Source organism: Phoca vitulina, unplaced genomic scaffold (genome assembly GCF_004348235.1).
Source record: "Phoca vitulina isolate PV1807 unplaced genomic scaffold, GSC_HSeal_1.0 scaffold20, whole genome shotgun sequence".
NCBI lineage: Eukaryota > Metazoa > Chordata > Mammalia > Carnivora > Phocidae > Phoca > Phoca vitulina.
Window position 1 is genome coordinate 17,053,090 of NW_022589723.1, and position 25,699 is coordinate 17,078,788.

General features: G+C 33.8%; 2 protein-coding genes across 4 annotated transcripts in view; one reads left to right on the forward strand and one right to left on the reverse strand.

Annotated features, from left to right (window-relative positions):
* Positions 1-11,719, forward strand: part of FGF7 (fibroblast growth factor 7) — a 57,308-nt gene extending 45,589 nt beyond the window's left edge. For all 3 annotated transcript variants that reach the window (XM_032417959.1, XM_032417958.1, XM_032417960.1), the window contains exons 3-4: positions 7,801-7,904; positions 9,187-11,719. In XM_032417959.1, coding sequence (XP_032273850.1) covers positions 7,801-7,904; positions 9,187-9,381 — 299 coding nt within the window. In that variant the 3' untranslated portion in view covers positions 9,382-11,719. The remainder of the gene's footprint in view (positions 1-7,800; positions 7,905-9,186) is intronic.
* FAM227B (family with sequence similarity 227 member B) overlaps positions 1-25,699 on the reverse strand; it is a 210,254-nt gene that overhangs the window by 120,695 nt on the left and 63,860 nt on the right. The window lies entirely within an intron of this gene.

A 25,699-nucleotide genomic window follows, 5' to 3' on the forward strand; every position in this document is an offset into this window, starting at 1 on the left:
TTTAGGGTATCTCTCATGCTCACTTGTAATTAGGGAATAAAATCTGTAATGTTTGCTGGCTTTTCTTTTATGGACCAACTATCCACAAAATATAACTGTTGAATGATAGAAGTATTGTTAATTATATGTGGACATCCTCCCATTCAGGTCCAGTTATGACAGTATGTTCATACTTGTCCCACCTCCAAACCCTTTTCTCCTAGCCCCTGCTTGTCCATTGCCCACCAGATTTTTGTTGCATTCTGACACTAAGTAAGTGAAGAACATTGGAGGGTTTTTTTGTTTTATTTTTTTTAAGATTTATTTATTTATTTAGAGAGAGAGGGAGAGAGCAAGAGCGTGTGAGTGGGGGGGAGGGAGCAGAAGGAGAGGGAGAGGATCCTCAAGCAGACTCCCCACTAAGCACAGAGCACAACCCAGCGCTCCATCTCAGGACCTGAGATCATGACCTGAGCTGAAATCAGGAGTTGGCTGCTCAACTGACTGAGCTGCCCAGGTGCCCCAAGTGAAGAACATGTTAATCTTATCCCTCCACATATTGGGGTTAAGGATATAAAAAATCAGGGCACCTGGGTGGCTCAGTCAGTTAAGCATCTACCTTTAGCTCAGGTCATGATCTCAGGGTCCTGGGATTGAGCCCCACATCAGGCTCCCTGCTCAGCAGGGAGTCTGCTTCTCCCTCTGCCCCTCACCCTGCTCTTGTGCTCTCTCTCTCAAATAAATAAATAAAGTCTTAAAAAAAAAGAATATTAAAAAATATTTCAATTTTTAACAACCCAATTAAACAGTGGGCAAAATATACATAACAGATACCTTACCAAAGTAGATATACGGATGGCAAATAAGCATATGAAAAGATGCTCAATCTTTAAAGGTTCTACCTCTAACTGGGATGAAGATAGACTTGAAAATGGCAAGGTTCCTGAATGAGTAATATGTTTAATTGTTTGATGTACCTTAAAAATATCTTTCACAAGGAAATTAACAGATTTAAAAGTAGATTGCTTGGGAATGCATTAAGTAATGTTGGCAGAATCGGTATCCTATCAACCTGACTTTCTAATCTGTTTTGTCCTATGTGCTGTGCCCTCTCTTACTCCAGAAAACACAAGAATGACTTTTGTTCAAGTACAGAGTGGGAAGTGATGTTTTTATATATCCAGAAAGATCTGTAGAAGAATGAACTATGTAAGCTTATGAAATCCTGCCCTTCATACTAAAAGCCAGGGAGTTGCTCAGATAATAGAATATGAACTATATAGCTTGCAGATATTAAGTTAACTACCAAACTTACTGTACATGATTTTTTTTTGGTCTACAATATATCTATTGCCTTATATAAGACAAATATAAGAGTTTGTATTTTCTGTAGATCTGAATTTATGTTTAAGAGAAGCTTATGTGTATTAAGTGACAGTAAATTTGCTCCCTAAGATGTAAGACCTATTACATGGGTACATTAAATTAACATAATGATTGTGGTAGCAGAATGATAGAGTGAAAAAAAATAAAAGAAAGGTCAGCTCACATAATAGAACATGAGAATGAAACAGTATGTTAAGTAAATTGGCCATTTAGCCTTAATATTTTTGTCAATAATGTTGTCAACAATAGAATCAATTAATTACTTAGGATGTCACCCTTACAAACTAGGGAGTATACACAAAATGACTTGCCTATTTTTTTCCTGTGGTTTAATCATTCATAAATTTATCTAAATATTTTTGCCTATTTATTATTTAAATCTGTATCACACTTGCAATAAGTGAGGAATCTTGGTATAAATTGCTATTGCTTTTTAAAAAAATTCTCCAGCATCTACTTTCAGAATTTTAGGTGTTCCCCTAATGTACTTTAAAAATTCATGCTGGGGCACCTGGGTGGCTCAGTCAGTTATCTGACTTCCGTTCGGGTCATGATCTCAGGATCCTGGGATAGAGCCCTGCTTTGGGCTCCATGCTTAGCAGGGAGTCTGCTTGTCCCTCTGCCTCTGCTCCTCCCCTCACTTGTGATCTCTCTCAAATAAATAAATAAAATCTTTAAAAATAATTAATGCTAATTCTTTGTTCCTATTACCAATAGCATTTATGATTTTAAGGCGTTTTAACTTTACTGTTTAAAAATTTTTTATTAAGAATTTATTTTTAGAGCAGCTTTAGGTTTATAGCAAAAATGAGGGGACAGTACAGAGTTTTTTTATATACTCCTACCCCCACATATGCATAGCCACCCCCATTATCAACATCCCTTACCAGAGTGGTACATTTGCTACAATTACTAAACTTGCATTGACACATCATTATCACCCCAAGTCCATAGTTTACATTAAGGTTTACTCTTGATGTTGCACATTCTATGGGTTTGGACATGTATCCATTATGTTATCATACAGAGTATTTTTTACTGCCCTAAAAACCCTCTGTTCTCTGCCTAGTTAGCCCTTTCTCTTACATCCAACCCCTGGCAACCACTAATCTTTTTACTATCTCCATAGTTTTGCTTTTTCCAGAATGTCATATAGTTGGAATCATAGTGTGTAGCCTCTTCAGAGTGGCCTCTTTCACTTAGTAATATGCATTTTAGGTTCCCCCATGTCTTTTCATGAGTTGATGATGAAAACTTTTAATTGTTTCATCTCACAGAAATTCCCCATCCCAGTTCCTTGAATATTTCTTTTTCCTGAACATTTTGGGCTTTATATTTTAAAGTTTGAGAGGATATATATTAATATAGGTGAGTTAGCATGATAACTAAAAATTATTTTAAAGTTTTAAAATGAAAGGAGACGATGGTTTAATGGTTATTAGGCCAATTAGAACATTTAATTATGTCCTTGACCAAATATACTCTCTTGGGCACATTAAAACTAAGAATTGGTATAAGCAAATAATGATTTTTTTAAAAAATGTTAAATGATTCTTCTGATTTTCTGTCAAGCCTTTATTGTTGAATGGGAAATCATATATATATATATATATATATATATATAAATAATTGTGTATGTGTATACATTGTATAATACATATTGTACTATATACATATATAAAAAATGGTGTGTGTGTATACATTGTATAATACATATTGTACTATATATATATATATATATGTACCATCATGTAATATATATTACTTCCTAAAACTACCATATACAGATCAAACATTGAAATACATCCATATCCTTCATTAGAATCAATATTTAACAATTATTTTAAAATTTTATATACATTTTCTTTTGAAATTATTTGGCCTAGAGTAACTCATTGAATTTACTATTAGCTATAAATTTTCTGCAACTATTGTACATTCTCAGGAATCTTCCCCCAGAAATCTCCCATGAGAGGCAGCCAGCAGAATCCCTTTGACCCACATTTTCTTCCTTTATTCCATCCTCTAGCTGGAATGTGTGTTCTACCTTGTCTTATGAGAACAAAGTGATGGTGGAACAGTGAGCTGAAAAGAGCCCGGAAACTCCCAAATGCTTTTGTGGAGCAAAGTTGTCACTTCTCCCAATGTTTATTGGATGCAGAAACAAATGATTTTGTTTAAACCAAACCCAGTCTTAACTAAACTGAGGACTCAGTTTCATTTTCCTGTCAGATGCATTCTTTATAAAATGCACACAAAAGTCCAGGAGCCCATTTTTTCCATTATTCTAAAGCATCAGCCAGAAAAGGCAAGTCCTGTTTTCAATACTATTGTTAATAGCCAGGTGTTTACTTTCATAGCTTTTTTTTTTTTTTTCCACTTCTAAAGTCATGAGATTAAAGTAGAAGAAGAAATGAAAACAACACCTGTGCTCTCATGTCTTTCATTTTCCTATTCAGAACTTCACTGTTGCTAGAGATCTGCCATCTCTTCTGGTGCAGCCATTCATTCCCACATGGGCCAGCATTCATTCAGCTTGATGAATCTGTCCCAATCCTTTTTTGTGTCTTGATATACATGTCAGGAATATCCAGCTCCTAGGAAGCTGTCTCAAACCTGTGTTTGACTGTGTTTGAACAGCATTAACTACTCATTTCTAAAGAAAATTGTTTATTGTCACTTAACTATACTCAGCACTCTGCAGGTATGTTTTCTTCCTCTTCTACCCAATTTATTCCTTTTGCTATATTAATGATAGCTTGGATTTTCTAGACTCTTGAGTTTTTTTTTATCTTCCTGGTTTCCCTTCTGAATTAGTTTTTTTTTTAATCCCCTCTAAAAACGCTTATCTTCACTAATAAGCTGTACCATAGAAAAGAGTATCTCAAGCTTTTTCACTTTCACATCTAGCCAAGAAAAACAATTTATATTTATATTACACATGATTGGTGATCATTCAGACAGAAAGGACAAACACAACAAATATGTCCCAAGTCACTCCAAATAGTTCCCTTGGTGTCCTTATATCCTGGATTTTTTCCCAGCAAGCTGTTGAGTTCCGGGAAGCATTTCTTTTAATTCTTTCTGGCTGATCCCTTTGTCCCTGCCTCTATATTTTGTTAATCTTTTAGGAAGTGGAGCATAATACTGTAATGAACCACCTTAATGTCAAACATAGCTTCTTTCAGCAAATATGATGGAACACAGATACTCAACATATACTTAACAGCAATGTTTAAAATGATTTCTATCCCATTTACTCATTCCTTTTGCTCTCCCCATTTCCTCAACTTCTAGGCCTAATGATGTTGAGGCTAAGGCATAAGGATAGGAGCTGGAAAAGACAAGCATCACTTTAAATCGGGCCAATTTTGAGAATGAGTACAAAGAAAAGTTAAGAAGATGCTATTTTTTACTGGGGTGGGACTAATAATGTGGTTGAGTTTTATGAAGATACTGAGTTTAAAGTGACGGCAGTTTACTATATCCTGTTCCTAAATTTGGCATATACAAATCACTGGGTGATCTAAATCTACAATGAAATTCTCACTGTGCTAGATGTCTAGTAGGATTAACAGAATTATTTATAAGAAATAATTTTGCATAGCATCACAATATTTCAGAAAATATCAGACTTTTAAAAATATGGTGATAATGTATTTTACTTTTTAAATACTTAATATTTACATAGAACACTCTGAACACTGGGAACACCCAGTGTTAAAGAGGAATATCTGAAGGTGACACTTGAAGTATCCTCACATGCGCTCCCCTGCCACTGCTTCCCTCTTTAATCTACTGTCTACAACCACATCCTAGAATTTCATTGTTATCAAGCTCTGATCACCATATTGAGAGGTCTTCAAAAAATGTAGAAAGTCAGAATGCTCTGGTTTGACTATGACTGTATGCAGGGCTTAAATTTTACTAGTGGGAATGATATTAAGACATGTATTGAAGCATAATTATTATTTACACTTAATACCTTCCTCTATTGATAAAAGTAGAATCACTGAACTCTATGAATGTACTGTGGAAATGAGAATTCTTTGGTTTGATGTGGATAGATAGTTCCTCAGTTCTCTTTCTTTATCGTTGTTTTTCATTTTGTATTTGCTTATTATTATGACTCCCTAGAGTCATAAAATATTGAAAGATAATGGCAATATATTTTATCCAGTAGCTTCTCAATCATATCATTGCTATTATCAACTACTTATAAAGGCATAGCTTAGTTGTGACCAAAATCTTGAGAATTAAGATTGTTTCATTTGCTGATGCCAGTAGTTGTTATAAATGAGGTCTTTGACTACTTTTCATCTGCCTTTTAGTAAAATCAGGGTATTTAGTGAAATAGTTATTGAATTTTTAATGACACCTAATAATTCAATTCATAAGTCACTGTTTACATATCGACTACAAAAGGAGAGCAATTTTTCCTATTCTGACTCTAAGAAAGGGAATAGAAAGTATGCTATTTAAAACCAAATGATTTGTTGGTCTGAATTTTAGAATGAAATAATCTTATAAATCATACAAAATTTATTAAAATCAATTATAAAATATTTTCATGATTAAAACTAATTTTAATGTTCCACATTCTTCAAATACAAATAGAATCAAAAGGTTTTCTTTTCTTTTCTTTTAATTAAAATGTGTTTGCTATTTATATTCAAATTTAACTTCTGAAGTTCAGAAATCAGGGCTGTTTTCCTTAATGTGTGTCATCAAATTACATTAGAGTTCTATACATTCTGACAATACTTCATAAATACTTAAAAATATTAATATTCATTCCTTTACATTTCCTTCAGAGACCCCAGTTTCTATGAGCAGCTCTAGAACTCTCAACTGGATGACCTATGGCTAGTGCTAAGCATCGTATGCTGGGAAAATGGCCTCTATATGCAGCATATATGTGAAACAGATGACAAAAATCAGCTAGGCTACATTAATCCTGATGAAATGGGTATCAATTTTATTCTCCAGATAGGAAAACTAAAGCTTTTTGAATGAATAAGAGGATGAAGCAAAGGCTTGGAATGAAAAATCAGATTTTCTTTAATTCAGTTAATATTTTGGAAAACAGCTTTTGGAGACTTGATTTTATGTAGATAATTTTCACTTGGAATTTTCTTCACATTATATTAGGCACAGGAAAGAAAATGTCTCATGGCTGCACCTTCATGTTGCAAGTATAATTAATAGCAGTTATTTAAAAAGGTTCACTAAACTTTTAATTACTACACTGTTTTAAAAATTTTCTTGAGATTTTACTGTATTTGTATGAGTCATTAAAATATAGCACTTAAGGAAAAGATATATAATAAAAGAAAATAATAGGTTAACATTCTTGTGGTAACTGTTTTGTAAAAACAATTTCAACAAAGATTAAAAATTAGAAAGGTATAAAGTTATAAAATATATGAGAGGATTCATAATTTGTTTTTATTTTTTAAAAAATTTTTAAAGATTTTATTTATTTATTTGAGAGAGAGCATATGCCTGAGTGTGAGTTGGGGCAGGGGTAGAGACAGAGAATCTCAAGCAGACTCCACGCTGAGTGTGGAGCCCAACTAGGGTTTCCATCCCATGACTCATGAGATCATGACCTGAGCAGAAACCAAGAGTCGGATGCTTAACCAACTGAGCCACCCAGTTGCCCCCATAATTTGGTTTTAAATTGTCTTTTCATGTATCAGAAAACTCACTATCCGTTTAAAATATTTAATCTTTTTTAAGGCAGTAGGTTCTGTTACCATCTTTAAAATTGCTTTAAATGAATTTTATTCAATTTCAGTAAATTTGAGAGATTTTCTGTTAGCAACAATTTTTAAGATAAAGTTTAAGAGAAAAGTAAAGATATTACCTTATTACATACTTTCATAGTATTATATAATGATTAAGAGCCAGACTGGGTTCAAATTTCACTTCTGCCATTTACCAGCTGAGAGAGTTTGGGCAAAATAAACTTTTCTGTGTGTGGGCTTCTTGATCTGTAAAATGGGAATAATTAGGGTACTTGCTTCATAGCCTTGGTGATAAGTAGATGAGTTAATACATAGGAGCCTTGGAATAATTCTTAGAATGTGGTATGAGGTCAATAAACATTAGCTGCTATCATGATGATGATGATTATAGTAAATTAGAAATGTAATTCTAGGGAAGAAAAAGCTAAATTCAAATACCTATTTCTTTGAATCCAGATATCTTTTCTATTAAAAAAAATCAATAGTTTGCACTTCCCATATTTAATAAGGTCTACTCTGGTGTTTGTATGTGTGTTATGGGTAGGTGGTCTCAGGCTGAGTAAATAATCACATTAATAAGTTTTTAATAACTTCCAATTGAAAAAAAATAAGAACAAATGGTCATTCTTGGATAATCTGCAAAGCTAAGTGAATAACTGACTTATCTTTCTGTGATTTCTTGCAGATATCATGGAAATCAGGACAGTGGCAGTTGGAATTGTGGCAATCAAAGGGGTCGAAAGTGAATACTATCTTGCAATGAATAAAGAAGGAAAACTCTATGCAAAGGTATTGATAATTTTTTGAACTTATTTTTGTCAAAACATCTTGCCTTGTTTTTTTTTTTGGAGGGGGACAGAAAGAGAAAAAGAGAGAGAGAGGGAGGAGGTAGGGGAGAAGCAGAGGGAGAGAGAGAGAGAGAATCCCCTCACCCAGCACAGAGCCCAAAGCGGGCCTGATCCCACAACCCTGAGATCATGACCATGACCCTGAGCCTAAACCAAGAATCTGACACTTAACCAAGCCACCCAGGCGCCCCAAAACATCTTGCCTTTCTGAAAAGTAAAGATGAAACTAATTTCTTTCCAATTATATAATTTAATGATTTCATTAAAACACTTTATATTCAAGCATTGAGAAAAATGTTTTCTGCAGGACCTTGGACAAATTGCTTAAGCTCTCTGGGCTTGGGTATTGTCACTTGCAAAATGAGTTGGATTAAACAACCTTTGAGGATACTTGCAGCTCTGAAATTCCATATGCATTTTAGATACTTAAAATCTAAAATTTCCCTCTGAGAGTATTAAAGCTCTTTTTGTTAAATTTCACCCAGTCTGTACATTGCTGACCTGAAAATTCTTGGGAAAAAAATTCAGATGTTTGTTTACCAACATCAATCTCACAATCATGTGCTTTGAACTGTGAACATTCATGTTGTTCCCACGTTATTACAATGTGAAATATGTAACAGTTCATCCCACCATAAAAAAATATAATCGACTTTCCCACAGCCCAGCACGATACCTGGCACAGGCTAATTACATAATAATATAGGTTTAACTGAATGAATGACTGAATGAATGAATAGTTGGATGGATGAACAAATAAACTTAATTTTCTATCACAATTAGAGGCAGTGTAGTAGTAAATGAAGAAAAGTTGTGAAATACGTCCTTCCACTGAGGGAGGTAGATGCTCTGCTAATCATACCAAATCTCAGCAGTTAGGGAATGAGTGACTTGGGCATGGTAATATGAGAGCTGCTACTTAGAGTGAAATAGCTCCTAATACTAAAGAATAGTAGCAACCGATGGATAGTAGCAACCGATGGCCAAAAAGTTAGACATTTGAAAATAATTTACATAACTAAATATGTATCATTTTATCTTTTTAAAAAATTTTAAGATGGCTATTTTTTTTTGCAAATATGCTAACTTATATCTAACAAACTAAATTAGGCCCACTCAAAAAAAGAAAAGGTCATATATATTTTAATTTTACTGAATATTACTGCTTACTCTTTGAGTCCCTCTAAAAATCATTTGGATAATATTGTTTGTTATTTTAACAGAAAGAATGCAATGAAGATTGCAACTTCAAAGAATTAATTCTGGAAAACCATTACAACACATATGCATCAGCTAAATGGACACACAGCGGAGGAGAAATGTTTGTTGCTTTAAATCAAAAGGGGGTTCCTGTAAGGGGGAAAAAAACAAAGAAAGAACAAAAAACAGCCCACTTTCTTCCTATGGCAATAACATAATCATATATGGTATATAAGAAACCAGTTCCAGCAGGGAGATTTCTTTAAGTGGACTGTTTTCTTTCTTTTTCTCTTTTCTTTTCTTTTCTTTTCTTTTTTTTTTTTTAAGTAACCAAGAAAGGCTGGAAAACTACTGAAAAACTGATCAAGCTGGACTTGCGCATGTATGTTTATTTTAAGAGACTGCATTAAAGAAAGATTTGAAAAATATGCACAAAAATCAGATTTAGTAACTAAAAGTTGTAAAAAATTGTAAAACTGGTTGTACAATCATGATGTTAGTAATAGTAATGTTTTTTCTTAAATTAATTTACCCTTAAGAGTATGTTAGATTTGATTATCTGATAATGATTATTTAAATATTCCTATCTGCTTATAAAATGGCTGCTATAATAATAATAATGCAGATGATGTTATATAAGATATGTCAGACCTAAAGGCTGCTGGAATGATTTGTCAGATAATCAAGCCAATACTAACTATGGAAGATGAGCAGTATTTGAAAGGCTTTTTAGCAAAAAATTAAAATCCACTTAAATTCCAATTAGAAAAGAAAGAATATTCTCAAAAATTCTACTATTGAATGGAATCAAATAAGTAGTTTTACAAAAGCATAATATTAGAAAATGCTTATACCTATTAACAAGAAGAAAATTCCTAATGCTGCTCAAACTGAAAGGGTATTGCTAAAAGGATGTTTTCAAAAATCTTGTATATAAAATAGCAATGATGATGATAATACTGTACTGTACTTCATCTCACTTGCCACAAAATAACATCTTATAATCCCTAAAAGTAAAATTGAGAAATCTTTAAGTTTTTTTCAAGTAACATAATCTATCTTTTGTATAATTCATATTTGGGAATATGACTTTTAATAATGTTCTTCCCGCAAATAATCATGCTTTTTTTCTGTGGTTACAGCATTAAACTCTATTTTAAGTTGTATTTGAACTTTATTGTTTTGTTATTTAAGTTTATGTTATTTATAAAAAAACAACCTTAATAAGCTGTATCTGTTTCATATGCTTTTAATTCTAAAGCAATAACAAAACCGTCTGGCTCAATGGCAAGTTCCCCCTCCCCTTCATGACCAATACCAAGTCTAGTACACAGCACTTGGGCCAGCAAATTCTGGATGGCAGACAAAAATGACAGCCTGCAGCAATTCTTACAATAGATGTCGCACAGGGAACAATACAAAAATGTAAAACATGTTTTGCCACATATTGTTGTCAGTTAAATTGGATCATATAAGTAAAATCACTACAGATACAAGAACTTAAAGAATTTTAAAGTTAGAATATACTTGAGTTCATGAGTAGAAAAGTGCCATACTTTTAAAATATGCATATTTAGAGTTAGTAATTTTTCTAATGTCTAGAAATTTCTGTCATTCAAAATATTGCCACAGGGAAAGTTGTTTTCCTGTTAGATGGCAAGAGCACAAAGGCCCAAAATAGAGTATATAGTTAGGGATTTGAGGACCTGAATGTCATGAAGGCTTGAGGTGAGACAATAGACAATAGGCTTATCAGAAAGATAAATTCCACTTCATAATTCTTCGATTGGCAGATTCGGTAGCACTTTATGTGCTCATCAATCGGAGTCCAACATTTATCTAAATTAAACTACTGGAATGCTAATCATTGTGGTTTTAATTTCAAAATATTTGTTTTATATAAATATTATCCACTAATACATTTATAGGCAAAAGTTACATAAAAAGGCTAAATCACAGGAACAACAGATTCATTTGATCTTCTTGTGGCTCACTTATATGTCCAAGTGGCAGGAAGCTAGAAAGAACTGCCCTTCCTCAGATATACTCTGGGATATGCTATGAATGAGATTCTGAACTGTTCTCTGATTCATGGGCCTTGCTAGGCTAGGTTCCTAGATCAGGCTTCTATGGCTGGAGTCTTGTGAAAATATCAAGGGCAGAGGAGAAACTATGGTTCTCATATTTGTTTCCTTAGTGTTTAGCAGAGTGTTTATCCATAATCAATTTTTATATGAATTCATTCAATGTTTGAATATTAAAGAAAATTCAGACTGAGACTAATCTTACTTCATTTTTAATTCACTTCATACACAATAATTAGTCCATACTGTGATGATTTGACTCAAGAGAAGGAAAGAAATAATGCAATTTCTGATCCTGTTTCCTATTCCACTCTTACATGTATCTCTTTATTTACAAATGGGGAGCAGTAAGAAAATGTCCATATAAACAGAGTAATCTTTTCTAAAATGTTCTTTGAAAGGGGAAATTGGTTAAATGCATAGGTTTCCAACAAGGAAGGAAAAAATTAAATGAAAGAATATGAACTGTTAACAAAAGGAGAAATAAAAAAATATTTTCAATGCAATTAGTGAACTAAGACATTTTTATGTAAAAAAAAAAGCCATAGTATAAATTATCAGCCTTTGAGTTGGCTATTAATCAACTTAATAATAAAAGAGAAGAGATGCTGGAGATAAATTCTTAGTTTCTATCTCTTAGAGTTTGCTCTTCTGGTTCTCTAGAGCTACAAAGAACATACAGATGGACTACAAGACCAACTGTAGTAAAAGCGATTCTGTAACCACAAATGCACTGAATCAGTGTCTCTCAAAATTGTCTACTGAAATAACAATAATGGTAGAGAAGTAGAGAATGAGAGTTTAAGGAATAATGCAAAGGTGGCACACAAAATTTCTTGAAAATCTTTTTTCTCTTAAAACTCATGTGAGTTTTGTATTTTATTCCATAATACATTTGTGTTTGCTCAAATATAAAATTCACACCAATAAGCAAAAGTGATACATCAGAAAGATGTACAAGGTTTATCATGCAGCTTCATTCACACCACTACCCTACTGCCATATACTTGGGCATGAATAAGACACAAGAGATCCGTACCTTTCATTATCCAACTTTACACACAGATGACACATGGCTAAAGAAAACCAAACCTTTATCTAAAGTTCACTATGAGTAGGAATGATATTAAAAATATTTAATGACTGGTATGAGTGGTAACTGGTCAATTAGAATATGTCACTGATCTAGCAGAACAGACGCGGGCCACTGCGACTGACTTGTGGGTACCAGATGATTATTAGCTGTGACCATTTCTATGATCACTCTAAAACAGTTTTTAGAGAATATCTCTTAATTGGTCTCTATGATTTGAGTTCTTCATGTGTATCTTATTATGAGAAAGTTCATTAAAACTTATAACTGTTTCAGCATTGTTGTCAGGCTACTCTTTGTTCCACTTCTACATTTATTCAAAAAAGCTGTTGCTTTCAATGAGATTAATGTTCTTTCAGGCCCACACGTGCTCCCATTCATCCTCTAACTTTGAATGGTTTGTTAAGAAAATTCACTTTCCACCTTAACATTAAGTCTTCCAATCCATGAGCATGGTACATCTTTCCATTGATTGAGATATTCTTTAATTTCTTTTAACAACGTTTTGTAGTTTCAGAGTATGAGTGTTGTACTTCTTTTGTTAAATTTATTCCTAAGTATTTTATTTTTTTTGATGTTATTGTAAATAACGTTTTTTTTTTTTAAACTTCATTTTTTTGTTTGTTCATCACTGCTGTATAGAAATACATCTGATTTTAGTTTATTGGTCTTATAGCTTTTTTAAATTATTTTATTATGTTACATTAGTCACCATACAATACATCATTAGTTTTTGATGTAGTAGTCCATGATTCATTGTTTGCATCTAGTGCAGTAGGAAGGGAAAAGTGAAGGGGGGGGAAATTGGAGGGGGAGACGAACCATGAGAACTATGGACTCTGAGAAACAAACTGAGGGTTTTAGAGGGGAGGGGAGTGGGGGGATGGGTTAGCCCGGTGATGTGTATTAAGGAGGGCATGTACTGCATGGAGCACTGGGTGTTATATGCAAACAATGAATCATGGAACACTACATCAAAAACTAATGATGTAATGTATGGTGACTAACATAACATAATAAAATTTAAAAAAATAAAATAAAACATGGCAGTTTATTTCCTACAGAGCAAGGAACCAGAGAGAATGCCCAAAATGGAAGCCACAGTATTTTTAGAATGTAATCTTGAGAGTGATATCCCATTACTTCTGCCTATACAAGGTAAGGAAATTACACAAAGGCATAAATACCAAAAAGCAGGGATCATCGGATGTCATCTTAAAGGCTGCCTAACACAAATAATAAGTGGGATGTTTTTAAGGTCACTGCCACAAGACAGGATTCTTTAGGGCCTAATAAGAGTAATTCATGGCTTTCCTCCGTGAGCCATTCAGCAGAGAAAAATAGGTATATTCTCTGTGGCAACATTCTTGATACTTCCCTGAGGGATACTGTATAGCCCATACTCACAAGGGTAATTGAGAAAAGGTTGGAACCACAGTCTAGACTGCCAATTAGCTTGAGTTGTGCCTCCTTAGAACTCCTAATATAGCTGGAAAACTAACAGTATCACTCTGCCTCTATATGAAGGAAATGACCCAGCCTTCAGACCCAACCTGAAGATAATCCTCCCCTCCACTTCCCTACCTCAAGAGAATAAGATCAGATATACCAGTTGAAATTTCCTTGAGCCATAGAGCATTTTATTCTAGATGGTAGAGGCAATCAACTACAAGTTGCGCAAGACCATGTGAGGATAAGAAGACCTAAAAAGACTTGAAAAACCATCGATTTTAATACCAGATGCATACTGGAATCACCTGGGATTTTTTTTTTTTTTTTTAGAAAATGAGGCCTAGGCCCCAGACCAATTGCATCAGTATATCTGGGAAGGGGCACAGGCAATGATATTTTTAAAGCTCCCCGGGATATTCTAAGGTACCTATGCGTTTGAGAACCAATTAGCTAAATGGGGGTTGGGGGTGGGAGTGGGAAAGGAAATCCCTTTAGGAACTATACCTGGTTCTTTATCTTTGTTTCTTCCTTAAACACTCTGAAAAGCCTTATGTTGCTTCCCATCTTAATTCCATATTTTCCAATATGATTTCAAAGTCTATAGTGCTTCTTGGATCCCTGGTTTTCCTAGATATCTCTATATTTTTGCTATTCATAGTTGAGGGTAAAAGGAAACGCAAACACTAGAAAGAGAGCTACAATTGTTTTTACATTCAGACAATTATGGGGTATAAAGTGTGCAAAGGGTGCCCCCAAATACACCATAGTCCTTTCTCAAACAGAGCAGCCACAGTGATTCTGTTAAGTTGTATTTCAGATCATGCAATTCCTCTGTTCAAAGCTGCAATTGTTTCCCATATTACTCAGGATAGAAATCAAAGTTTTTAGAGTGGCCTATGGAGTGGTAATGGAAAAGGTGAGTGATTAAAAACTTAGATGTTAAATTAGGTATGGGCAAGACAATAGGGAAAAATAATAACAATCCAGAATTATGCACTCAGATTCCTTGGCAGATATCATTGAATTCTCAGTCCATTTTAAAGAAGCTCGACCTGTACACTGTAGGCAATATTTAGTGGGCATGATAATTATTAGAATCATACTCAGAGTTCATAGCCCCACATAAAATCTGATAAATGAACACACATCGTTATGTCTGAAGTAAAAAAACATATCGAAGGCATGCATATATCAATTTAACAAAAATTTTCTATTAATCAACCGATTTATAGATCTGACAGGCTAGACAGATGAGAAGACCTCTATTTCACTCTTCCTTATTTAATTGATCTATTGTTGGTTATTTTGGTTGTTTCAAAATTTTCACTAACATAAATATGAATTTCTTGGTATATACTTTATATTTCTGATTATTTTCTTCTTTTAAAGACTTTATTTGAGAGAAATGGAGTGAGAGAGAGAGAGCAAGCATGAGCAGGGGTGGAGGAGGAGTGGAGGAAGAGGGACAAGCAGACTCCCCGCTGAGCAGAGAGCCCGATGTGGGACTCAATCCCAGGACTCTGGGACCATGACCTGAGCAGAAGGCACACTTAACTGACTGAGCCACCCATGCACCCCTGATTATTTTCTTAAGGTGATTACAGGAAATAAAATTATTAGACCAGAAAAAAAATCCTGTAAAAACACAAATTGAAAAACTGATTTTCAGAAAGCTTTTTCCAAATATATACTACAACCAACAGTGTACTGAAGTAGATAAACATTCTCTCTAATATCTACACTCAAAATTTAGTCAGCTTTTATTCTTGTCTCTACTTCACCAAAATCCAGGCAGCTTCTTCTTTTTCAACATCTTTAGATGTATCTCTTTCTTGGTCCGTCTACAACCTTATGACCTCATGTCTAGAGTTTAGCAATAGTTCCTTAATCATTCTCCTGTCTCAAATTCTTCCCCATCTCAGATGCTATTTAATTCTTAATCTTCCTAAAATACTACTTTGACTATGTCAGTTGCAAGCTGAAGAATCCATGTTGGTTCTTTATTGCCTATTGGATTTAAATTCTTTAAAATATCATTCAAAGCTGTTAAACAATTGGCTCCACCTTACCTGTCCCATCTTCTCACTGCTCAACACAAACTTTATAGTTTCCTTAGTACACTGTGTTTGTCCCATTGTCTGCCTCTCCTCACCAACCCAGAAGTTTTATAAGGAAAGGGATCTTACCTGTTTTGTTCACTTAATGTATCCCAAGCACCTTTGAAAGTCTCTGGCATAGAGTAAGCACTCAGTAAATTGTCACTAAATAAATGGTTAAACCAATTCCAATTCAGTGACAGAATAATGAGCATACCTCACTACAAAGCATGATTCCAATATTTAAGCAAGATACAAATGTAATTGTTACAAATGCATAGAAACATACCACCTTGTTTTGTTCAAACCGGTGACTAAATCTCTCAGAAGAATTCAAATCCTTGTTATTTACTTCACCTTAGCATGGCTTTTTCTTGTCACTCAATAAAGAATGTTAATGCATTTCATAATACAATGAGAACCCACTTTTTTTTTCATGCTATCCAGCACCTCTGACCACAACCACCAATCAACAAACCAAATATCTGCCAGTCACCTTGTGGCAGACCATGGAAGATTATCTTAAAAGCTAAATTAGTAATTAGAAAGTTGCTTAGTAAACATGGCATCAAAGCAAAGGGAGGTAAGATGGTTTTGAAAGATATATTATCCAAATTATTATAAAGATGTAATTGACAATGGTCAAATCTGGATAGTTCTGTAAAAACACTGCAGGTTTCTGATTCTTCAGGCTACACCTATTTTGTGCCACATGTTATTTATCCCACTTTTGTTCATATAGTCTTTCTCCACATAGTATAAAATACAACCAATGACAATACGATAATACAACTTACTAAATTACTACCACATTGAGAGTTTATATCTCTGGCCATCTTAGTGTTTTGGGGTTTCCTCTCTCTTTAGCCATGCAAATTCCTTGGTTTTCTTTCAATATTGTATAATGAAAGCACAATGTCAAGATTTTACTGGCTTAATTCTCAGAAAGCTACTTTATTTTCAAGTTTTAAGGGTTCTTTTTTTATTGTCCCTAAGCACTGCTGATAGTGAAGAGGTAGCAAATTGACAGAGGTACAAATTAAAATTCAAGTAACTATTGGGCTATTGTTCATTGGGCTATTACTATTTCTGGAACATGTATCGTTTGCTAAATATCAACTAGTACTTGTGTATGGAGTAACTAGTTACTAGTACACTATGTTTCGTTTCTATTTCTTATCGCCCCCAGCACTAAGTATAATGATATACACATAGGTACTTAAAAGTTACATGTTAACTGAATATAAGGATTTTTTACTGCATGTAGTTTAAACTACAGTTTATAAAAAATGATGAAGTACTTTAACTTTTTAACTTTCAAGTTCAGATAAAGAGAAAAATTGGGTTTAAAAACTAGGAGAGAGGTATCAAAATAGTTTTTCAAAAATGATCTTCATCTGAGTTTAAAAGGTTATATGGTGTTGTACCACAATAAGAGAAATGAACATTAAAACTTTAGTCTTGTAAATAATCTAACAATACACTGGTTAAGGGGAGCTGGCTTGTAAATCCTGAGTCATTCCAGATACTGAAATTCTATAACTGCTTACATTCCAGTCCTAAAAAGGGAGATATGCCATTTGGTTTGGAAGGCAAATTTTAACTATCTGCTGTCTATTTCATTAAAAACAAAAACAGAACATTTTTTTCATTTTAAAACTTTGGAGAAAAGTTAAGCCCACATGACAATAAACATCTCAAATGTCAAGGAGAAATTATGGTTTAAATATGTTTTGGATTAGAAGAAGCAATTCTGAGACAGCATTATACATGGAGCATAGGTTATTTTATTTCTTGAAAGTCATATATATGCACACATGCATATATACATACACTCATGTTTTACCCCAGTTCTGCTCTTGACCTGCCTTAGCATTCCTCTAGCACACAGATTAATATATATATACACACAAGACACACACACAAGATACACACACATACACACACACGCACATGCACACAAATATAGACGGGGAAGAGTTCTAAAATAATAAATCTAAGCCACCAGTCTCTATTGCTAATTCCACCTCAACAGTCAACAACCACTTGGGAAGATTATTCAGCATCTAAGAGTAGAAGTAATAGCGTAATAAAAAGTTAGAGAAGGGGAATATAGAAATAATCTAATCTAATTACATCAGTTTTTTTCAGGTGGAAACATAAGGCCCAGAAAGGTTATATAACATGATCAAGGAATTCAAGTCTTTAATGTGCAAGTTAAATACGTCGGTGCTGAAGAAACATTAGTAACTGCAGAAAAGTTTCCAAATCAAAACATACTTATGGCCTAGTAAATAAATTATCTGAGTCTTATGTTTAGGGGATTCTCCATAGTGATTACTGAGTCCAGCTTGGGGATAAGCAACACAGAAACTGTAAAACTACAAGCAAGATATGGTAGCTCTCAAATGCCATGGAGCAAGCACCTTCACAGTGATTTCCCGTAGGGCAGTAGCCCGCAAGCTTTTTGGTCTCAGGGCTCTTTTATACTCTTAAGAATAACTGAAGACACCAAAGGACTTTTGTTTATATGGATTTTGTATCTATTAGTATTTCCTATAATAGAAAATAAAACTGAGAAATCTTGAACATTAGTTCATTAAAAATAATAGTAATAAACTCATTTCATGTTAAATAGCATCTTTTTGGAAAACTAAATATTTTCTTTTTTTAAGTTTTTATTTAAATTCCAGTTAGTTAATGTAGTATTAGTGTCAGGTACACAATAGAGTGATTCATCGCTTCAATATATCAGCTGGTGCTGATCACAAGTGCCCTCCTTAATCCCCATCCTATTTCACCCATCCCTCCACCCACCTCTCCTCTGGTAACCATCAGTTTGTTCTCTATACTTAAGAGTCTGTTTCTTGGTTTGCTTCTCTCCTCCCCCCCCCTTTGCTTGTTTGTCTTGTTTCTTAAATTCCACATATGAGTGAAATTATATGGTATTTGTCTTTCTCTAACTGACTTTTCACTTAGCATTATATCTCTAGCTCCATCCATGTCATTGCAAACAGCAAAATTTCATTCTTTTTTTATAGCTTAGTAATATTCCATTGTGTATTTATGTGCATATACCACATCTTGTTTTTTTCTTAGAAAAAGATAACTATTTTCAAGAAAAGTTTTGAGAAGAGTAACATTGTTTCACATTTTAAAGATCTCTTTAACATCTGCCTTAGTAGAAGACAGCATGATTCCAATATTTACTTCTGAATTTGTTCTGTTGTGATACATTTTTTAAGATTATATTTGCATATTGATGTATATGAAGAAAATCTGGTATCACACATATAATTGGAAAAAATGAGTATTTGAATCGCCTTTTCATATAATTGCGAATATTCTTTGATACTACACCAAAACTTGACAAGTTGTAACTTCTTAATGGTAGGTTGCAATGTGGAATCTAAAACCACATTTTTAAAATCCATGTATTATTTTTAAAAATACAATGTACTGATCATTTGAAAAATACTGGTTCAGTGAATTATGCAGATCTTCTAAATGTTGACATGTTTCTTTATATGATATCAAAAAATCACATTTGTTAATATCACCACTGACTTATTAGGCAGTCTTTAAGTATTGAAAAACTGTCAAGATCATGGTGATAGAAGCAGTTTCTCCAAAATTTTCTTTGATACTCAAATTTTATTATTGCCCACAGTATTATTAACTAAATCACTATGTTGTACATTACAATCCCATGAGGTATTCATTTTATAACTGGAAATTTATAACTTTAGCCAAGACTTTTAATACTTCTCTTATATTCTCCTGGAGCAGATTAATTCTAATGCAGTTCTATAGGCTGACCCCAGAGGGCGGAAATAGCCTGGATCTCTGAAATACTATGTGGAGGAGAGGTACTCATTGACCACTAACTAATATAAAAACTCAACAAGATACCTTTAAAGGTAGGCTAGGGCCCTAGAAAAATATAAAAGAGCTTCAAAGTTCAAATAAACACATAGATTTCCTAATAGTCACAATCTAAGTAGAAATTTACAGAAAAAAACTACTTTGTAAAAAACAAACAAATCAACAAAAAACAACCCCAAACCCTCTTTAAGCATTTCTTGACTTTTTGAAATGGTACAACCACCCTTTTAGTTCCCCTGCCAAAAACATTGGTGCATAGCAGACCTGTGCTTTCCCAGTGGAGGCTCAGTTATTTTTAGAGGATTAGAAATTCCAACCCTTTGCTCTCATTGTACTTCTGGACTACTTTGGCCCCAGAATGTGGGTTTCCAATTCCCCAAACCACTGCTATTTCTAGAGGAATCCATATACAAAATTTGGAAATAAGTGAATTTTCCCCCTACTCTGCTTTTTCTGACCCTTCTACTAACATCTCTCCCTCTTTCCTTCTCATGTATTAAAATTTGATCCCAGGAAAGGATCTAAAAACTCATTCACATTAGTCATGAATGAAGGATTAAGGCTATGGCCCACTCTTTATAAGTTACAACTCTTATCCTATGATGACAATTTTAAGCCTTAATGTACTTACAAGCTTGTAAAATTAAATGACTAAGAGGAAGCATGTGAGTAGGCTATGAGTTCAGACTCTAAGGCCAGAATTTTCTGGGTATGAATTCATATTCCACTACTTATCAGGTATGTGACCTTGGGTAAGTTATTACTTAATTTCTTATGCTTCAGTTTTCTTACTTTATAAGGGATAATAAAAGTGAACTGCCACATAAGAATATTACTAATAAGGCTCTAAAAAGTTAACATATGTTATGAAGTACATACTTCAAATTAAAGACTTATACAAGTTTAAGTTAAATTATTAAATTTTAATTGAGAAGTATATGAAAGGAAACACTCATTAAACCCCTAATCTGCCCTCCCAGACTTAGAAGATCTCATCCAGAAACAGAAAAATCCAGGCATGGTTTAGAATCAAATATAAAAAGTATTTTTCAAATATTTAGGGGTAAATAAAATATATGATACATTTTATCAAGATTTCCTATTATTAAAATCAAGTGTTTTTGAATCAAATACAACATTTATGTTTATTTCAAATGAAAATGATCATTAGAAATACAGTATAAAAGCTCTTTCAAGCATTATAATTCGCCAGCTAGAATCTTCATATTAGATTGCAATAAATGGATACTGAAATAATAACTTCTGAAAAACCAAGGATTATCATGAAGCAACATATAAATAAGGGATGTTCAGAATAAACATTATTGAAATAAAAGCTCAATAAACAGTATTTCCTAGGAGAAGAGAAAAAACTTTCTTGACTGTCTATAGAGTAATTTGACTATGTTTTCTTGATGGTCAAAATATTGGTCAAAAAAATTGGCTAATACCTATTGATTATTTTAAATTATTGAATGTTGATTATTGTTAAATTTTGAGATGTAAAATGGTTTCATGTATTTTGTTTATGTAAAGAACATAAAAACAATATTACATATTATAGACAGAATGGATGCCCACAAATTTCAGTATAGTCATTACCTTTGGAGAGGGGGAGACAGATTTACAAATGGTACCAAAAAAACCTGTAAATAAAAGGCTTGTAAGGCAAATATGGAAAAATACAAATATTTGTTATATGTGGGAAATGTTCTTTACTGTTCTGCATGCTTGCATAAAAAATAATAATAAAAATACATCTACAAGGAGACTTTTACATAGGTGGTGGGATAAACACAGCTACTTTAGTCTATCTCCCAGCCCTCAGTTAAATAACTATGAAACATGAATAGGAAAATCTGCATCAGCACCAGAACACGGTTTTATAAACTGGTATTATATCTAAAGCCTATGAAATAAAACCAAATTTGTAAAAGTCTTTGATAATTCTTTATCACATGAAGGGAAAAGTACACAGGAGGAGGTCTTGAGAGATCCACATCCCCACTGGCAGAAGCTTAAGATGTTTTCCAAAGAAAACATTCAGATGGCTTACAAACACATGAAAAGATGCTCAACATCATTTATCAGCAGGGAAATAAAAATCCAAACCATGATGAGATACCACCTCACATCTGTCAGAATGGCTAAAATTAACAACACAAAAAACAACAGGTGTTGGTGAGGATGAGGATACTGTTAGTGGGAATGCAAACTGGTGCAGCCACTCTGGAGAACCTCAAAAGGTTAAATACAGAACTACCCTATGATCCAGCAGTTACATTACTAGGTATTTATCCAAAGAATACAAAAATATAAATTTGAAGGTTCGAAGGGGTACATGCACCCTGATGTTTATAGCAGCATTATCAACAATAGCCAAACTATGGAGAGAGCCCAAATGTCTGTCAACTGATGAATGGATAAAGAAGATGTGGAATATATATATGGCCTATATATATATATATATATATATATATATATATATATATATATAATGGAATATTACTCAGCCATCAAAAAGAAAGAAATCTTGCCATTTGCAATGATGTGGATGAAGGTAGAGTGTATTATGCTAAGTAAAATAAGTCAGTTAGAGAAAGACAAATACCATATGATCTCACTTATATGTAGAATTTAAGAAAGAAAATGGATTACATATGGGAAGGGGGGAAAAAAGAAAGGAGAGAGGAAAACAAACCATAAGAGACTCTTAATGATAGAGAACAATCTGAAGATTGATGGAGAGAGGTGGGTGGGGGATGGCTAGATGGGTGATAGGTATTAAAGAGGGCACTTGTTGTGATGAGCACTGGGTGTTTTATGTAAATAATGAATCACTGAATTCTAGTCCAGAAATCAATATTGCTCTATACGTTAACTAAAATTTAAATAAATTTAAAAATGGGGAAATAAAGAAAAGCACAAGTTGCACTGAAATGAGACGTTCAGTTGGGAAACCAATGGGAAGCTTTACTTAATATTTCTACTTTATGTTTGAATTCCATCCACTTACATGCTATGATGACTAACTAGTACCATCAGCCAAAAAGTTGCAACTGCCTGAACACAAATTGCATCCACTAGAGGCTCCCTCTTATAAGGCTCAGCTCCCCTCCAATTTCTACTTGCTCTTGGTCATTCTCTGGTACCTCCAAAGGGTTGTGTTTTTAAAAAATATTTTCAAGAATTTATAACTTTTATAACAAATGTTGGAGAGGTTGTGGAGAAAGGGGAAACCCTCTTACACTGTTGGTGGGAATGCAAGTTGGTACAGCCACTTTGGAAAACAGTGTGGAGGTGCCTCAAAAAATTAGAAATAGAGCTACCTATGACCCAGCAATTGCACCCCTGGGTATTTACCCCAACGACACAGATGTAGTGAAAAGAAAGGCCATATGGACCCCAATGTTCATAGCAGCAATGTCCACAATAGCCAAACTGGAAAGAGCCAAGATGCCCTTCAACAGACAAATGGATAAAGAAGAGGTGGTCCATATATACAATGGACTATTACTCAGCCATCAGAAAGGATGAATACCCAACTTTTACATCAACATGGATGGGACTGGAGGAGATTATGCTCAGTGAAATAAGTCAAGCAGAGAAAGTCAATTATCATATGGTTTCACTTATTTGTGGAACATAAGGAATAGCATGGAGGACATTAGGAGAAGGAAGGGAAAAATGAAGGGGGGAAAATTGGAGGGAGAGATGAACCATGAGAGACTATGGACTCTGAGAAATAAACTGAGGGTTTTAGAGGGGAGGGGGGTGAAGGGATGGGTTAACCTGGTGATGGGTATTAAGGAGTGCACGTACTGCATGGAGCACTGGGTGTTATACGAAAACAATGAATCATGGATCACTACATCAAAAACTAATGACTGTTGAATCACAGACCTGTACCTCTGAAACAAGTAATACATTTTATGTTAAAAAAAAAAAAAAAAGAAGATAGTAGGAAGGGAAAAATGAAGGGGGGGAAATTGGAGGGGGAGATAAACCATGAGAGAGTATGGACTCTGAGAAACAAACTGAGGGTTCTAGAGGGGAGGAGGGTGGGGGGATGGGTTAGCCTGGTGGTGGGTATTAAAGAGGGCACGTATTGAATGGAGCAGTGGGTGTTATACGCAAACAATGAACCATGGAACACTACATCAAAAACTAATGATGTAATGTATGGTGATTAACATAATAAAAAAATTTGGAGAACATGGGGGAAAAAAAAAAGAAAGGGGCTGCAGAGGGGAAAACCCAGAATCTGAATATTATAAGCTCTCTCCAAACCCTTGTCTGGTGTCTGAATTACTCATGTATAAGGTGGGAAGAGGGAGCTCTAGAGGGATGGGTGGAAAGGAATAGATGGATGGCTAAAAGTTCTAAGTGGAGATTTTAGTGGCTGACCATCACAGAACACATAACATTTGGACTTTGAAACAGCCAAAGTAACTTACTTGAACACAAATTAACATTGTTTAGTGGAAGTTAACAGAATTCAGAATATCCTCAAACTTTCATTAAAATCCCAAGATTACATAAAAACATGAAAAGAGACAAGAAATTGTGATTCAGTCAAGAAAAAGATAGTCATAGAAATCAATCTCATAGTTATCCAAATGTTGGTATTACCAGACAAGAGCTTAAAAGCAACTATTTTAAATATGTTTGAGGACTTAAAAGATAATACAGCCATAATGAAGGAAGAGAATCTCAGAATAGTAATAGAAACTACTAAAAAACACTGAGTAATGTACAACATTGTTGAATCACAACATTGTATGCCAATACTAATAGAACACTGTATATTAACTATACTGAAATTAAAAAAAATAAAATGAAATAAAGGAGCATGAATTGAAAGAGAGAGAGAAAAAAAGGCCCAAATGGGAATTCTTAACTGAAAGGTACAATATATGAAATGAAATATTCTTTTATTGAGATTAAGAGTAGATCATAGACCATAGAAGAGTCAGTGAACTTAAAATGAAATAAATGGAAATATGAAATCTATAAAACTTAGAGAAAAAAAATTGAAAAAAACCTGACAAAGTTCCAGTGAACCATGGACAACAAGTAATATAATACATGCTAAGTTGGAGTCCCAAAGAAGAGAAATAGAACAGAATTTATTTGAAATATAATGGCAAAAAATGGTGAAAAACATCAAATCACAGGTTTAAGAAAATTAATGAGGCCAAGTAGAATGAAGACAAAGAAAAGTATGTCAGCACATCATGGACACATTTCTGAACACCAAGAACAAAGGGAAAAATCTTAACAGTAGCTAGAAGAAAAAAGGCACATTGAATAGAGTAGGAATCAACAAACTACAGCCTGGAGGTCCAATCCAGTCCATGGCCTATTTTTCATATCACTTGGAACCTAAGAAGGGTTTTATATTTTTAAAGAGTTGTAAAGAAAAATAGATATGTATCTAACAAAACCTAAAATATTGACTCTTTGGCCCTTCACAGAAGTTTCTGACCCTAGACATGGTGAAATAATAATAAGAATAATGTCTGACTTTTCATTATAAATAATAGAAACCAGAACACAATGGAACAATATGTTGCTAAAAGGCAAAAGAAAAATGAACCCAGAATTCTATACCCAGCAAAAATATCCTTCAAAAATAGAGGCAAAATGAACACTCTTTTTAGATAAGTAAACAAGGAAATTCATTGCTAGAAAAACTGAACTATGAGAACTGCCAAAAGGCAGTTTCTCAGACTGAAGGGAAATAACACCACAAGGAACTAAAATTTATAGTAAGGAATGAAGTGCTAGGAAGGATAAATATATGGATAAATACAGGAGAATATTTTAGGTCTTCTCTTAATCTTTTAAAAATATATATAATTGCCTCCACTTCTAGCTATTATGGAGTAACAAGGACTGGATTTACTCTTCTTTCTTAAACAAC